Source organism: Alligator mississippiensis, chromosome 1 (genome assembly GCF_030867095.1).
Source record: "Alligator mississippiensis isolate rAllMis1 chromosome 1, rAllMis1, whole genome shotgun sequence".
NCBI classification, from domain to species: domain Eukaryota; kingdom Metazoa; phylum Chordata; order Crocodylia; family Alligatoridae; genus Alligator; species Alligator mississippiensis.
This window is the reverse complement of record NC_081824.1, coordinates 219,051,727-219,069,647: the sequence shown is the minus strand read 5'-3', so window position 1 is coordinate 219,069,647 and position 17,921 is coordinate 219,051,727. Positions and strand designations below refer to the sequence as shown.

General features: G+C 43.5%; 1 protein-coding gene across 3 annotated transcripts in view; it reads left to right on the top strand.

Annotated features, from left to right (window-relative positions):
- MACROD2 (mono-ADP ribosylhydrolase 2) overlaps window positions 1–17,921 on the top strand; it is a 1,573,191-nt gene that overhangs the window by 1,483,810 nt on the left and 71,460 nt on the right. For all 3 annotated transcript variants that reach the window (XM_059720129.1, XM_006260833.4, XM_059720128.1), the window contains one exon: window positions 3,841–3,909. In XM_059720129.1, coding sequence (XP_059576112.1) covers window positions 3,841–3,909 — 69 coding nt within the window. The remainder of the gene's footprint in view (window positions 1–3,840; window positions 3,910–17,921) is intronic.

Sequence of the window (17,921 nt, the reverse complement as noted above, 5' to 3'; positions counted from 1 at the left end):
TTATCACAATAACTGAAGTCACAAGTCAAAATAGCAATAAATACCTTTGTTCCTCAGGATTTCTAACCTGGTGCTGCATGAAAAAGAATGCATTTCTTGATGATTTTTTTTAATGCTGCACTGCATCTCTTTTGTACCAGCTAACCAGTATATTGCCTATACCTACTTAATTCAGATAGCATGAAACATCTACATAGAGCACTTCTTTATCTGGTCTGAAAGTGTTTAGTAGTACCTAGAAAAATACAGTTGGAGAAAGCCAATCAGCATATGTAATAGAATGAAGCAAAAAGATACCCACCCTACATTACTGAGTCTATTGGTCTGCTTGTTGTGTTGTGGCTTCTTTTAAAGAAATGAGTTCGTATTACTTCAAACTTTTCCTCCCTTTTGGTTCTACTCTGTATCAAAAGCATTGACAATTTGAGTTCTGTTCTGCGTTTTGGCCACCAGTACTGTTCAAACTGCTGGTTATCTACTGAGGCCACTCTATAGCTGATGTTACCCACCTACCTCTCCTCTGTATTATCACTTCCTCTCCATCTTCCTTTGTCTATCCACAGTAGATGCACAGAGTCCAAAAACTATTGAAAATAATAAAAAGACTACTACTGACTTCAGTAGACTTTGGATTCTGCCCCCAGAGAGCTCTGAGTTCTTTTCATTTCCCAGGGGCGAGAAGTTTCCTTGAAGGCTGCAGTATCATACAAGGAGCTTGAAAACAATGCCAGTTACCAATCATACTTCCCTTCTTAAGTCTAACAGCTTTGCCTCAGCAGTGCTTGAAGGCTTAAACAGCCAAAGGGCAAGAGGTCACTGAATGTGGGCCTTTTGTGTTATAGCAAGTTGCACAACTAGAATCAAAACTCTTTGAGAACCTTGAATAAACAGAGGATATCTTTGCCTAATGAACCCCCCTATACCAGCCTTAGAGGCTAGGTTTCAGCTTTTAACTTTATAAATCAGGGCTTTACTTGTAATTCACAATAGCTCAAAGGGTTCTGCCTAATCTGGTTGCATTATCATCTGAACATGCCAGATAGAGCCTACCAAAAGTCAGATATTTTAGCTCTACCTTCTAATATGATGCAAATGTCACCTTTCTAAATTATGACTTAGTAGCTAGAAGTGTCTATAAACTTGCGTTTTTTCAAAAGTAACTTGTTACTCGTACAGGCTAGCATAGTTTTTCATAGACACAATGTGCATACTTTTACTATATCTTATAATATCGGTACTCAACATATCATTACTTTTTTGCCGGGTGTCAGTAGAGAGACAAAGACTTTTCAGGCCCCAGCCTAGGCAGACATCCCTTCTCAGGACAGCACTTTAAAGTTAATGCTTGATGTACATACCTAAAGTGCTTTCATATTTTCATGGACTGGGCTTTAGTCATGGGTGTAAAGGCCAGAGCTACAAAGAATGGGCCATATATTAAGCATCCTTCATCCACTGCTAACCTTACAGTAATGACAATGAAAAGTTTGCATGAAGACTTAAAGTGGATTAAGACCTTATGTACAGAGGCAGTTAGCTATTTTAGTCTGAAATCAGGCAGAAGATAGGGCAGGGTGACTGCTTTGAGACTAACTGGGTGAATCTGCATGTGCACTTTGCTGTGGAGCAGACTAATTAGCTGTGCAGTAAAGCATCACCATCTACGCATGTGCCAGTATTAGGATGCAATGAATTAATTAACTCCACCGTAAGATAGTACTGTCAGTGGGGGTGGGGAGTACTTACGTGTGCTGAAATGCATATATAGATAGTGACAGGGCCTGGCTGGGTTATGAGGGTGCTAGAGTGGGGGCTGCCTGCTGCCTACCCCCACACTTTAACACCCTCATATACCAGTCACCACCTTTGCTGCCCAACACAGCCACCTGGAGCCTGCGGCATAACATCCCCCCCCAGGCTCCCTGCCAGCCTGGGACTGCTCTACCCTGGCTCAAAATACTGCAGTCCCAGGCGCACATATAGACACTGTGCCCAAGAGCAGTTGACTCCAATGGGAACAGCGCCAGAGTTTATTTCTCTGCCTTAATTGCACATGTAGGTGTACCCACTGGTTCAGACAGGTTATTGCCTACAAGAGCTATTTTGTCTGATGTATCTGACAAAGTAGGTTATTGCCTGTGAAAGTTCACGAACCAGTTAGCTTCTTAGACATGACTGTGCCTTACCTTTTGGCCCTTGTGTAGTAGCTAAGCTTCTGAATATAGTTTCTGTTACACTTAGCATTGCTCAGGGTGGAGAAAAAGCAAAGCTATGAACTGTTAGGACTACTACAGTTTCTGCCTTTTGCTGTTTGGAGATCTATTTAGCTAGCTATGCAAATAAAAAAATATATCCAAATAAATATGCATACTCATACATGTGTATATGTATAATGAAATTATGCCATTACATCATTTGCACATAGTTGCTGAAAGGTTTTCCAAGTTATAAAAAAAACAATTGCTTGCCTAATAAGTTTCAAATCATTTTGACTAACATAGGAAGGAACATTTTATTGTTTTTTAAGTACAATTTTGTTGTTGTTGGACAAGGCTATATTTTGTAAACCAAAAGGAAGAGCTTTCAGGTGATTATGACACATCATGAATGTATTACTTTTAAAATCAGGAGAAAAAAGGGTTAGAAGAAAATAAAAGGCACAGTGTACTCTTATACAATCTGTTATTTAAATATGTAACATGTACACCCACATTCATAGTACATAGTCAATAAGAACTTAAGGTATTTACAAATGTAAGAAGAATAATTTCAAGTGCATAGTTCTAAAATCTGGCACTAACCTAGCATCATTAAACGTCAGCGTTAACTCTTGAAAAGCTGATTGTAGAATATCTAAGATATCGAAGTCGTTTCAAGCTCTTAAGCATTCTTTAGTTTCACTAACAAAAACAGGACTTATGATTATGCCTAAAGTTAAGTAGATTTATTTTTTCCCCCCTTAGGCCATGCCTCCATATGCAGGGGTGTGCGCTTGTAGCAGCACAAGAAGTAGCGGCACAAATTTGTGCCACTACTTTTCACCACTGTGCATGCTCCTGCACGTGTGCTGCAGTGCAGGGCAAAATGCCCTGCTGCCTGTTTCCTCCTTCTTCTAGCTCCCTGCATGCTGGAGGAGCTGGGGCAGACCTAGAGGAGGGGAGATACTTTGGCAGCCAGAGCATCTCCCTGGAGGACCCAGCCTCCAGTTGCTCTGGTGCGTACTCCTGGAGTGTGTGCTGTGCTGCTTTTTTTGCTGCAGTTTTATTTTATATTGGAACTTCCAGGTATCAAATTTTGGCACCACACTGCAAATTTGCAGCACAACACACAGTTGCACATGTGCTGCGCGTGGTCAGAGGTGCCGCAAACCACACATGCATGCTCATCTAAATGCATCCTTAGGGATGGTTTAGGCACAGGCTTACATGCTTGCTGGGAGTGGGAAAAGATGTATTTTGCCTGATCAAGCCTTTACAGCACCTGCTAAGTGGGGGTTTCCAAGCATATTAGAAGCAGTAACCTCATAGAAGAACCCATGTAATGAAGTCATCCTCTTCATTTTAAAGGGAGTGCATCTGTGAGGAGGTAAGAGGGCTTGATCCAGTATTACTGATGTTTGTGACTTTCATGGGAAAAAGGATCAGGTTAATGATGCCCCTGGGTCACACAGTAAGTTGAGGACAGAGCAGGAAATCAAACCCGGCTCTGCTGACTTCCATTCAATTAGCCCCAGGCCTCTTAATTCATTAGGTGTAACCCTCTTGTATGATAAGTCAGTTCAACCAAGCTAACTTCTAACAAATAACCTATATTTCTCTTTCACTTCCTCTCTTTATACAGATGAGACAATGCCTTCAGATGTACTCAGCCAACCTTCAGAAGAAGAAATAGAGATGCATTTGGACAAAGGTACAGATAGCAAAATACAGCTGAAGTATACACTCTCTAGTCACCTAGTACACATTGTACAACACCTAACTTTCTTTTCCCTGAGAAAAGCCAAACCTAGGCTTAAAAAGTTAGAAATCTGTCATATGCCTTGATTTTCATTGATAAAACTATTTCTAAAAAACTGCTTGGCACCAGGTGTTGTGCTGGTAAGAGAAGTACCACAAAATCCTTATTCTCGTCATAATGGAGTTAATGTAAAAATACCATACTTGACACTTCAAAAATAGGCCACAAGTTTGGTCTGGATAGGGTGACTCTCGTACATAAATTAAGCACATCAGTCTTACAGAATTAAAGTCCTAGTTCATTGTGTGCTGAGAGGAAAATAACCCGAAATGAGTGATTGTAAATACTTTGTGCAGGGGCAGATGGGAGATGAAGTCATATCTGAGAGAAAAAAAGTAATGTTTATCTGGTGCAGACTGTGCTGGGCACTCAGATCATTTAGTGTGTGATAAATATTTAAAAGTGTCACCGGGCCAAAAGGCAGAGAGTTTAGGCAAGAAGAAAGGCAATCTTATTTAAATGTTTCAAGCTGAGATTTTCCCATCAAGTTGTTTGGTTTACAGATAGGAGACCAGCACACAGACACACTCTTCTTGATCCTTTTATGGTATCACAGCATTAATTGCTCATGCTAGCCTACTTTTTCAGAATTCTTTCTGGTACGTCAAAAAAGGCATGGGTGATTTATAAAACCTTTGCTACTGGTAATTCAAAACAGGAGTTCAGCGATCTATAATACAGTCCATCAGTACAGCCTTCAAGTCAGACTAATAGAGAATTTTAATGCATTTTTACTGAGATACATAATTATTAACTTCCATTAACTTATTTATTTAAAAAAATGTAATGTCTAATTCACTGTCACTGTTTGACTCCACTTTATTTTTTTAGATAAGCCTGAAAGGGTGTGAGATCTTGCTGTCGCCCCCAGATTTTACCTGATTACTGGTTCAAAGCTTTGACCAGGTTGATTTAACTGCTCTCTCAACTGGCTGATAGAGATACTATAAAGATGTTTTTAAAAAAAACGCAAAAAAGCACCCTTGCCAGAATATTATTTGCCATTGAAATCTTCCTAGATTAAGGTCAGGGCAAGGTTAACAGAAATGGTGAAGATTCTTCCAAAGCGTTATAGGTGATTACCTTTCATTCATACCTGCTCCCCACTGATAGCTAGCCTATCTGTCAGATTTCTTTTTGGAACTGTTTATTACATTTTGTATTATGAATGGCAGGATGCTGAGGTTTTTTTTCTTCTCACGTCTCAGTGGAGATTTTGAAATTCAGATATTGTTTTGAGTTCTTGCTCCTGATTGTATATCTTCTGTATGAATGTAATATGAATGCCTACTGATTTTTTTCCCACTGAAATTATCCCTCATCTTTGTGGATAACCATTCCACTTATTTGATCCATAGTTTTAATAGTCTCTTCTTAGCAAATAGGGCTTTAGCCTTTATTCTTGAGGGAATTGATAAGGGAGGAATGAGTTTATCTGCTTCATGTTGATCTGGCCACAGAATTATGAAATGATCGTATAATCTAGGGATGGCAAACTGGTCAATTTACTGCATATTTTTGACTGGTCAAAGATTATAGCAATTTTACCCAAAAAACTACATTTTTTTTAATAGATTTCTTGACATAAATATTTTTTATTGTTTTATGACACATTTCTGAATGGAAAATTTGTGTTTTTTCTGTGTATTATTTGGACCTATTGGCAATATTTGACAACTTTTGATCAGTCAATTTACCAAACATTTTTTGACTGGTCAAATACCAGATTATATTAGGGTTGGATATCTCAGGAAAAGGTTTTATGCTGCTGTGGCATCTTGCACACAAGGAGAACCAGATTCCTAGTTATTCTTTCCCTTAGTATAAGGGAATGTCTGATTTTCCAGTGGTACCTTGAAAGCTAAAATAATAATACTGTAGTGCAAACCTTGACACTCATAACTGTTTCCTAATCTAATAGCTAAGTGTAGAGCTGACGTAGAGAGCTTTGCTGTCAGGAAAGCCTCTGTACAGAGCGTATGTTCAGCTGACTGTAAAGCACTTTTATGCTTCCAAAATGGTATAAAGGGGCATTAGCAGCATCAACAATCAGGCCCTGTGTTCATGTAAGACAGGGGAAAGACTGTTATAACTGCAGATTGTTTTTGGTACCTTTAAAAACCCTGTAACATATCCTAGGATAGTTTCTGGAATGCAGGAATTGCAGTGTTTCAGGGAGATGGATGTGCCTGGTACTGAGGCTGTCAGCCTTCCTGGTGTCTCATGTTGTTAACAGACAAGGAAAAAGAGTACTTTTTCAGAAATAATTTTTAAGAGACATGTTATTCTGGGGAAATAACCCAGTAAGAACAACAAGTGAAAAACTAGTGTTCACCCATTCTCCTCCACCTCTGGAAGCGCAAGGGTAAGTATTCATCTAGAGGTTTGGCCTAGATACCAATGTGTACTCTTCCATCCCTATTAACAGCTTCACATGAGGGCTGTGCAAAATTTCACCGGCTGTTTCATTTCGACGGTATTTCGACTCATTTTGAGCTCGAAACAGTGACCCCGGAATGAAACAAAGGGCTTCAAAACAGTCTTGAAATGAAATGAGGGCAGTCACAACATTTCGAAAGTTTTGAAGCTGAAGCTGGACTTGCCTGCGGGGGAACAGAAAGTAAGGAGAGGGAGGAGGAAGAGTGAGGAAGGACTGCTCTGATATGACCATGTAGCTGACCAGTGACTGTCATCCTTCCCTGAGGTCCCTTCCAATTCCAGTGCTCTGGGGGAGGGATGGAAAAACAGCATAAAAAACATTGTTTGAACTGGGCTGCTTTCTGCCTTGGGGTCAGTTACTAAGCTGTCTTCCAGAAGCTCAGCAGTGTCACACAACAAATGTTAGCAAGTAGGATTCATCAATACCCTTTGCTTTCTATACCCTTTTATTTTATTATTATATGCATTGATTCCTTTCAATTTATTCCTCCCCCAAAATCCTCTTTCTGTTTTTGTTAGTCTATTTTGATTCTTTTTTAATCCATGCTTTCTCTCACAGTGTGCATTCCTTTCACTGTGCAGGGAAATACAGCATAATTATATTGCATATTACAGTATAGAATGTATATAGGAACACATACATACATGTATATATTTTTATTTATTACATAAATACATCCATTACATAAATACACATGCATACAATTATCTTATCTACATATATTACATAAATCAGATTACATTACAGAAGAAAACACAGATTTTCCAGCACACCAAGGCAAAGACAGGACACTATGAAACACACCATGAAGCGTGCTGGAAAGGCAGCTGGCAAGCCTTCAGGGTGGGGTGGAAGAGGGGGTAGAGGGAGAAGTGTAAGTTTCTCCACCCCCAAACCCCCACCCCAGCAAACTGAGATGCAGCCTCTTTACTACAGCTAGCAGGCATGAGGCTTCCACTAGTTCTACACGCAGCAAGGAGAGGGGAGCAGTGCCAATGCCACTGCCTGTGCCTGATTCTGCATCCCCTCTAAGAACACCAGCCATAACCCCCCACCCCACTACCACCATGACAACAAGCACCAGCACCAGCATTACAGTCTCCTCCACCCCCATTTCACTTCCCATGTTGAGCCTTCCAGTGCCAGAGGAAGAGCTGGAGCTGGATCTGAGTGACCTAGCAAGGGTAATTCTGGGGAAGGAGCGGGAATCAACTGAGTTTGTGCTCCACACCTCACAAGTTTCCCCTAGAGCCAGGTCTCCTTCTCCAGAAGGCACTTTGGAGGAGGCTGAGGTAGAGGTTGTGGAGGCAAGTGGCTCAGCTGAGTCCACTCCTCCTGTTGATGTGCCTCTGCCTGCTGAGGGAGGGGGAAAAGGCAGCATCCACTCATGCACCCGCACCCCAGAAGCGAGTGGGTAGTGTGGTCTGGGATCATTTTGAGCTGGCAGATGATCCCAGATGCGCTATCTGCCTGCACTGCTGAGCCAAAACCAGCTGGGGCAAGGGAACAAAACACATGAGAACCACAGGTATGTTGATGAATCTCCTCAGGCATCACCTCCTTGTCCTTGCTCCTCCTCAGCCTGGCACCAGTGGGAGCGTGCCCATAGGGAAGTCCCCCTCTCACTCCAAAACCCCCATCCTCCCAAAGCAGAGGCAGGCCACCCTGGAACAGTGGGGGAAAGACAGACAGAGGGGCACATTGCAAAGGTGATGGCCAGCCCTTCTCCTTAGTTGAGCAGCCAGGGTTCATGTGGCTCATGCCATTCATGGCCCCATCATACCAAGTGCCTGCATGCACCACCTTCAGAAGGATGGTGGTGCCCTCCCTGTATGACACATGCAGGGAGTACTTGAGGGAGGAGCTGTGCTAGGCAAGTCTGCAGGTGGCTTTACACTTCACCTCAGACATCTGGAGAAGCCAGGGTGGAGATCATGGATACCTCTCCCTCACAAGGCCCTGGTGCATCCAGTCAGCCTGTTCGTAGACTCTCCTTCAAGCTGAGGTGCTGGATGAGTCCCACAGAGCAACAGAGATCATGGGGGCCATGAACTGCTAGGTGCAGGGGTGGTTCATTGGGCAGGGTGAGCTCATCTGTGGGTTCATGGTCACTGACAATGGGGACAATATGGTCAAGGCAGTCTGTGATGCCAAGACAAGTTCCACCTCATTGTCAGGGATGCCTTGGAGAGGGACAGGGCTGCCAGTGACATTGCCAGCACCACTAGCAAGCTCATTTCCAAATGCAGGAAGGTGGCAGACTACTTCCACCGGAGCATCAAGAGGGCCAAGATGCTGTGGGACAAACTGGCAAAGCTGAACATCCCACAGCACAAAATCTTGCAGGATGTGGAAACTCAGCGGAACTCCACATACATGATGCTTGAGAGGCTGGTGGAGCAATAGAAGGCCATCCATGAAATGGCCTTGCTTGAGGAGATTGGGATCAGTGGCCCCTTTAATAGAACTGAGTGGGATACCGTCTCCCAGATCTTGGTGGTCCTCAAGCCCTTCCTCAAGGCTACCAAGACCCTTGGCGATGGCGATGCCCTCCTTAGCCAGGTGATCCCTGTAGTGAGGGAACTTCAGAGCCAAATGGAGAAGTTCCAGGGGATCAGTGTTCCTGGCTGGGGCAGGCCGCTGTTACCAGATGTGCAGGCACTGTTGAGGCAGCTGAAGGAGGGCATCAGGAAATGGCTTGATCCCTTGCAGTCCAGTACAGTCCGTGTGCTGGCTGATGTGTGTGACTCAAGGGTCAAGGGGAGCATATGCAGCAGTCAAAGACTGAATCAGTGGACAGAGGTGCTGGTGAAGAGAGTCAGGGAGGCAGAATGGCAAAGGCTGGGGAACATGGAAGGGGGGGATCCACTGTCCCATACTAGCACACCATCCACCGGCCAGTCTCCTCCTCCACCACAGGTGCTGCCAATGTGGGTCAACAGTATGGCTTCCATGGTGGGACCCAGAGGCAGGTAGCACTCAGGCCTTGGTGGCTGCCTATCTCACTGAGGACATGGAGCCACTGCTATGCAACCCCTTGGCCTACTGGGCAAGCCACAGCCAGATGTGGCCAGATCTGGCCATGGTTGCCCGGGCACACCTATCCGGTCCACCAACCATGAACAGGAGGGTATTTAGCATTGCTGGTGATGTAGTGACACCCCACTGCACCTCCTTGGATCCTGATTTGGTGGAGCAGCTGGTGTTCCTGGAGGTGAACCTCCTGCTGGGGTCCCCCAAGCTCCAGGTGAATGCCACCCTCCTCACTCCTCACTCTATCCACATCTATTTCCTTTTTTTAAAACCATTTAATGCCTCACTCTCAGAGCTGGAGGTGGCATTCACTGCATCACCAGCCAGCAGGGGAAGAACATGTTCCTGCTGAGCTCCTGTGCCAGGACTAGCTTGGAGGTATGGGCTGGGGCTGTGGGGTAGGAGGAGGCCCCAGGTCCTGGGCATGACCACTAAAACTGCACTCTGTCAGGGTTGGGAGGCCTGGTGGGACTGCTAGCAGCACGGCAGCTCCAGGAAATGCCAGGACCGAGGGGCCCCTGGTAAAAGGCGGGTAGGACGTGCCATAACCTCTAGCCACCACATGCACGCACACAGTCCTGGCTGGGGAAAGCCTAGACCTGTCATGTCTTTGACAGGCCTAAGGCTTGCTGGTTGCAGTGGAATTGTGGGGCTCCAGGTTAGCCCAGCTTAGCTGCCTGGGATGCCAGCTTTTGGGTTGAAAAACCCTTTGTCAGGCTGAGGAAGCACCTGCAGTTGGTGTGTGTGCTGTTCCTGGATAGAAGGAATAGTAAAGAAGCCAGAGGCTGGCATGCAATGCAGGCAAGAAAGCCAGTCAGTTAAAATGGAGGCATCGGGGTGAGGGACAGGCTGGGGTCGGGGGGGAGGGGAGGGGGATGCAGCAGTGCAGGTAAAATTGCAGAGGTACTTGGTAGGGCTGTGCAAAACTTCAGGTGCTGATTTGATTCGGAGGAGATTTGGCCCAAATCGGTGGTCAAATCTCTAAATCCAAATCAAATCGGGACCGATAAAAAAGTCCGAATCAATTTGAAACTCTCTTTGGAAAACATTCAGAGAGCTTCAATGATTCAGGCAGTCCCCAGTGGCTGCAGCAGGGAGCTGCAGCCGGACTTGGAGCTGGTAAGTAGGGGGCAGGAGAGGGAGGGCTGGACTGGGAGGGAGGGGACCATAGAGGGATCCCTGCCTGCTCCCCCCCCCCCACCATGGCTGTCCCACCCGCCCCAGCTCCTGGTGCTTAAAAAAAAAGCCCCACTCACCAGGTGCTGTCAGGCAGAGAGACAGTCCCCGCTGCCCTCCCCCCCCACTGTCCCACGCTGCGTATTGTGAAGATATCTCCATACTGAAGATATTGTTGGCAGGTTTTGCATGTCTTGTCATGTCATGGTCTGGATCCATTCAATGTGTTTTGGGTTATAGAAAGTTGGCTTCTGGTAATGAGGTTAGTGGGGTTCAGTGCTTGTTTGAATTTACACACCACTTTTCAGAGCCAGGCCTATGAACTTCACTTCATCAGCCTCCTAGGTACAGAAACTCATGGACTCAATACAGATACTGGAATTCTGATACACTACAACCTGCTGGTATCTGACTCCCTAGGTACCTTTCCACTTTTATCTGCTACTTCCCAGTCCCCCCCGTCCCTCACCCCCTGATGCCTCCATTTCCATTTTCACTGACTGACTTTCTTGCCTGCATTGCATGCCAGCCTCTGGCTTCTGTACTATTCCTTCCATCCAGGAACAGCACTCACATACACCAACTGCAGGTGCTTCCTCAGCTTGATGAAGGGTTTTTGAACCCAGAACCTTGTTAAGATATATTTCTCTAACTATCCAGTTGGTCTACTAAAAGATAACAGATTGACCCAAAAAATCTTGTCTGCCAGTCTTTAGACCAACACCCCTAGCAGCTGTCTCCTGTCAGCTGACCGGAAGGAGGCAGGGCCCTGGACACATCTAAGCCCCAGGGCTGGGGCTTGCAGGGAGACTTCTCTGGTAGCTGCTGGAGAAGAAGCTCCTGCAAGAAAGGAAAGAAAGGCACTGTCACAGTTTGGCTGCCTGAGATGCTGCTGGTGTTACTGTGCTGCTTACTAAGTTATTACCTGTTGTTATTTAAAGTGGTGAACTGGACTGATGCTTTAGGGGAGGAGGAGACCTCATTGGGGCACACTACCATGTTATGTAGAGGCCCCAGCACCAGTGAGGGTGTGCCTTAACACACACACAGTCACACATGTCATGAGTTTTGCTTGTCAGCAGCTTGAGGTGCAGTTTTCCAGAAACCACCATGCCTATCTTCTTGAAACTTGGCAGGCTTTGTGACCTCAGAAGGGGCTACCATGCCTGCTGTTTTCATCCAAATCTACCAAAAAATGACAAAGTTACAGGCAGCTTCATGATTCCCCATTATAGCCTCTGGGCAAAACGTCGAAACAGTGAAACAGTTTTGACGAAACTAAACAGAACAATGCTTCAAAACTAAACACAACTCAAAATAAAACTGTCACATCAAAACAGTGAAATGGAAGTTGAAACAAAACAGTGCTGTTTTACAAAGCCCTACTTTACATAGCATTGTTCACTACCCATCCTATGACTCAGCCTGGTGCAGTTCAGTGCTGACAAAGTGCAAGTAGTCTCTCTTCAAAAAGATCTGCTCCAAGAGGTTTTAGAGAAAGTTCCTGGAGAAGCCATGCAGCCACAGTGGTAGTGGATGATAATGAGGATCTGTTCTAGGTTGACGTTTCATAGCCAGACCATTCTGCAAGTTCCACTGGAGTAGGAGGGAAGGAGAACTAGAGCATGATGACAGAAATAGGAGGAACCTGCATAAAACAGAATACACAGATGGGGAGCACAGGGCCAGAGTTCTGATGAATGGCAACAGCTGTAAATATTTATACTGAAATTTAAGAATCTTGTAAAAAATTGCAATCCAATGCCAAGAGTTGGATATATAAAAAGATTTGGAAGTTACCAGTAAGTGTGTTTGTAAGCGGGAGGGTGATCCTAGCTGTGTCTCCCCACTGTACTCGCCTGCCACGATTTAGATCAAAAGGAAAAAGAAGGAGATCAGTGGTCTTTTATGGCTAAGGATCGAATAAAACTGCCCAGATGGTACATACTTTATTTAAGTTTATTTCCCAAACAAAAGTACCACAGAAACAGAAGTCTCACCAATTACCTCATTAGTGAGACATGTCTGAGTTGCCAAGCAGATCTTGCAATACCGGATGCCTCTCCAGTTACAATGTAGCGCTGGACGTTCTAAGCGCTGATTGTCTTATTAGCAAGGCATGTTCCCCACGCCTCTAGCTTCGAGTGACACCCCACTGCACTCTACTGAGTGCCGGGAGCAGTATAGGTTATCCTCTGGGTCTCCACACTGCTGCACATGGCAAAGCTGTGGATCTGGGGACGGGGTTTAGTCCAGCCTAAGAACCCCTTGCCCATCCGTCATCCCAGGGTTTTTGTCATTACTTGGGATTCCCCCGCCAAGTTGCTATGCCGTGTCTCAGCTGTCCTCATACTCACCAGGATCACCTGAGGAGTAGGGTAAGCAGCCTGCCTGACGTCTTTCACCTTAGGTCCCGTAGTCCCAACGTCTTTTCCCAGGTCGTCAAATGGGCTCCTTGTCTCGCTCACCTTTTCTTGTGCCTGAAGGCACTCAGTCAATCTCCCACCACTGGTTTTATGCCCGGTTTTTGCAGGCTAATCACTCGATCTTGTCTCGGGTGTGTAATTTCTCCCACCTGGCAGGAGTCGTCGTTGGGTCAGTCTGACCCGACCTTGTCTAAGTAACAGGGCTCCTGCTTGAGTCCCTGTTACAGTGTTCTAAAATACAAATCAATTCCTCTATCTTTACCTGTGAAAACCTGCATTCAAGAAGCTGTGTTCCCATCAGAGATATATAGCAGTAAAATAGAAGTGATGTTCTGTGCTCTGTGTAAGAAATTTGTGGAGCAATACTGGTTGTAGGTGAGGTATGAATTAAATGGGGGGATTTGCTTCTCAGATATTTTTAAAAATATAATCATAGATCATAGTGCATATGACAGGAGGAAAGACCTGTACCCTCACAGAACCTCTTGGAAGAAATGGGCCTCATTTTGAACTTGTTGATTCTTCTGCTATATCCTGCAATTCAAATTTCAGCCCCTTAGCAGTTGAAGAAATAATAATAGTTTTACACAAGATTTGTTACTTGGGTAATGGCATTTCTGTAAGATCCTGGCACTCCTGAAAACACCTGCTTTCACTCCAAATAGCTTTCAGGTTTCAAATGGTTTGCCCACTGAGTTGACACAGCTAAAAACTGTCAGGTTTTGGACTCATTAAAGTCCATGGTTTGTTTAACTAAATTATCCTTTTCTCCTGTCCTTTCATCCTATTAATATAAAGGGAGATTTGTGGGAAATATTTTTCAAGCTGCACAGTTCCAAAGAGATATGCACAGCTTGAACCATTCTTAAACTACTGAGATTTCTAAGTCTACCATGAAATTATAAGGCTGCTTTTCAATAAGTCAGATTGGCTGAGAACAATAAGATTGTGATTCCATTTATAGTCAGCCGGTACTCATTTTCTACTTAATCCTTAGCATTAGCATGCTGTTGGGATCAGAAAATGCCCAGAAATATTGGGATCCTTAGCATGCTGTTGGGATCAGAAAATGCCCAGAAATATTTCTTTGTTGTGTTTTATATATATATGTATCATAAAATGTAAAATTGTATTTAATGCTTTTGAAGTGAGATCTTTTAATAGCCACAAACTTATATTGACTACTAGATCGTAAGCAACAACAAAACAGTCTTCCACCAATGACCCTGCTCATCTTTTACTGTGGTGCTCATCACTAGAAGTAAAATGATTGTTTGGTTTCCATGCTCACTGAAGCCCTGATTCAAGAACATATCCCTATTCAGGATGTCACTTAAGCATGTGCTTAACTCGAGGTCATGCTTGTTTCACTGTCTTCAGTACCGTCTATGCTGTCATGAAATTACTCAGACTCTTTCCATTAGTGTGTACAAATGATTTTATAGAAAATCTCTTTTCTTTTAACCTTTAAATAACTAGTTGCCCTTTGGTGTCCTATGTCTCCTCATGAGTGTGAGACAACATATTCAGTTAGCTATCTGATTCTGAAAACCTTTACAAGCTTATCTAGACTTTAGATGCTGTTGTCTTGAAGTCAGCACCCATTTCCATTATCCTGGGATCTGGAACAGTGCTTTTTTCATTGAAGTCTTTGAATACAGATAACACAAAGAGGTGTTGCCAATTTACCCTTGAAAACTTGCATGAGCATCTACTACTTGTACAGCTACCTGGATGATTAGAAAAGGGCAAACATAGTGCCTATGTATAAAAAAAAAGGAAGAAGGAGGATCCAGGGAATTACAGACCAGGAAGCCTCACCTCAGTCCCTGGAAAAATCATGGGGCAGATCCTCAAGGAATCCATTTCTAAGCACTTGGAGGAGAAAAATGTGATTAGGAAGAGTCAGCATGGATTCACCAAGGGCAAGTCATGCCTGACCAAGCTGATTGCCTTCTATGATGAGGCGACTGGCTCTGTGGATGTGGTATACCTTGATTTTAGCAAGGCTTTTGATACGGTCTCCCACAACATTCTTGCAGGCACGCTAAGGAAATATGGGCTGGATGAATGGACTGGAAAATGGATAGAAAACTGGCTGGAGCATTAGACTCAAAGAGTAGTAATCAATGACTCAGCGTCTAGTTGACAGCCGGTATCAAGTGGAGTGCCTCAGGGTTCAGTCCTAGGGCTGGGTTTGTTTAATGTCTTCATCAGCAACATGGAAGATGGCATAGAGTGCACCCTCAGCAAGTTTGCAGATGACACTAAGCTGGCGGGGAGTAGTAGATATGCTGGAGGGTGGGGCTAAGATTCAGAGTAACGTAGATAAATTGAAGGATTGGGCCAAAAGAAATCTCATGAGGTTCAATAAGGACAAGTGCGAAGTCCTGCACTTAGGATGGAACAATCCTATGCATCAGTACAGGCTGGGGGCTGGCTGGCTGGGCAGCAACTCTGCAGAAAAGTACCGGGGGATTACAGTGAACAATAAGCTGAATATGATCCAGGAGTGTGCCCTTGTTGCCAAGAAGGCTAACGGCATACTGGGCTGCATTGGTAGGTGTGTTGCCAGCAGGTCACGGGGAGTGATTATTCCTCTCTATTCAGCACTGGTGAGGCCACATCTGGAGTACTGTTTTCAGTTTTGGGCCCCCGCTACAGAAAGGATGTGGACAAATTGGAGAGAGTCCAGCAGAGGGCAACAAAAATGGTGAGGGGGCTGGTGGGGGACCTATGAGTAAAGACTGGGAGAACTGGGCTTATTTAGTCTAGAGAAGAGAAGACAGAGGGTATTTAATAGCAGCTTTCAGCTACCTGAAGTGGGGTTCAAAAGAGGATGGGAGATGGCAGAACAAGGATCAATGGTCTCAAGTTGCAGCAAGTGAAGTTTAGGTTAGATATTAGGAAGATTTTTCTCACTAGGAGGGTAGTAAACCCTGGAACAAGTTGCCCAGAGAGATGGTGGAAGCTGCATCCTTGGATGTTTTCAAAACCTGGCTAGAGACATAGCTTTGGCTGGGATGATCTGTTCTGGGATGGTCCTGCTTTGAGCAGGGGGTTCAACTAGATGACCTCCTGTGGTCACTTCCAACTATAACTTCCTAAGATTCTATGATTCTACTTCACTTTTATGGGATAACACCTTTGGTAGCACTGCATAAGTCTGCTTATGGCAGTATATCCTTTACAAACAGCATATCTCAAGTTAGAGACAGTTTTCCTTGTGAAGTATAACAAGATAGCAAAGTGACTGAAACAATTCAAATACATATCAAACAGACTGCACATAATTTAAATTCCATCCACTAAAAATTATACTGGAACTGTGAATTTATTTTAAAAAGGCCTCAGAACAGCCACTGCGTAATGAAGTTTTTTTCTCCATTCCAGACCTAGGCTTATTTTGAATCTGTGAATCCAAGAGTCTGTCACCACTTACCAATCACCTGCTTCTCCTCCACACTCCACAACTGCCCTCTGTTCTGACTTGACAATGGTTTTTCACTGAAGCAAAGTGAAAATGAAACTATGGGGTTTAATACAAAGGTGGAGTGCATTTTACATGATGTAATCTCGCCAGTTTCTGAACACAATATACCGATTTTAGTTCATTAGCGCTTAATAAGGACTTAATTTACATGTGAAGGTCAACTAAATTAAATCAGATGTTAATTAATTTTAAAAATAAAAGTACCAATTAATGTATTTCCAGGTGTTCACTGAAGTCTGCTTTCCTGTGGGAATCCCACATAAAGCAAGTTGCTATTTTTCTACATTCATTGAACTGGATTCAGATGTCAGTCAGCCAGAAGACTTTTTTTTTAATCTGCTAAATTAAAAATAGCAAAATGATGTAATAATATGTATAGCTTAGAGTTGAGTCCTAATCGAATCAGCTCACGTAACACACGGACCTGGAGACATCCTGCCTATAAGAGTGCTTTTCATATTTGGACCATTATATTTTTTTCATCATATATATATATATATATATATATATATATATATAAATATATTTAAACTACTTCATTCTGTTCCACATATATATATATATGTGGAACAGAATGAAGTAGTTTAAATGACACATCAATAAAAAGGTGAAAAAAGATCTGACTCAAAAGCCAATATTTTCAAAAAAATGAGGTGCTTACAGTTAGGCTCCAAGTCCATATTTAGACACCTAAATGAATGTCCTGATTTTTCAAAAGTGCTGAGCACTCAGCACCTACCGCTGAAATGTTTTTACTTCACCCTTGGGCTATAATTAGATGTGGAAAATTTCAACCTGAAAAATTTTCAATTATATGCAACTGAAAAAGAACATTTTAGGTGAAAGAGTTTCAACACTCTTAACTATAGCTGCAACCATGTGTTCCAGCTGTAATGATAACATTTTTCTCTTTGATAGGTATAATGATTTCTAGGAGGGTAAATTGGCTAACACGAACCAATCTGTGTTTTTCTACTGGATACCAAGCCATCACCAGCCTGCCAAATGCCTCTTTTTATAATCCCCAACACATCTTTCAATTTTAGAAATATTGGATGCTTATTATTAACTTCCTCTTTGAATCTTTCCTTTCCCCAGCTTTGTAAATCCAGACTGCATCCAGATCTGTCCACTTTTTTCTCTACATGACATCTAAACCTATCCTTTATTCTTCTGCATAACTTAAGCCCTCTGCAAAGCTTGCATCTACTACACCTTCTTTTCCTAGCATCTACCTCAGGCCCATTCAAAAAGTGCAGATACAATATCTTTTAACCCTCTTGTTCTGATCATGTTCCCTAACTTATATTTGTCCCTTTCCTGAATGTCCATTACA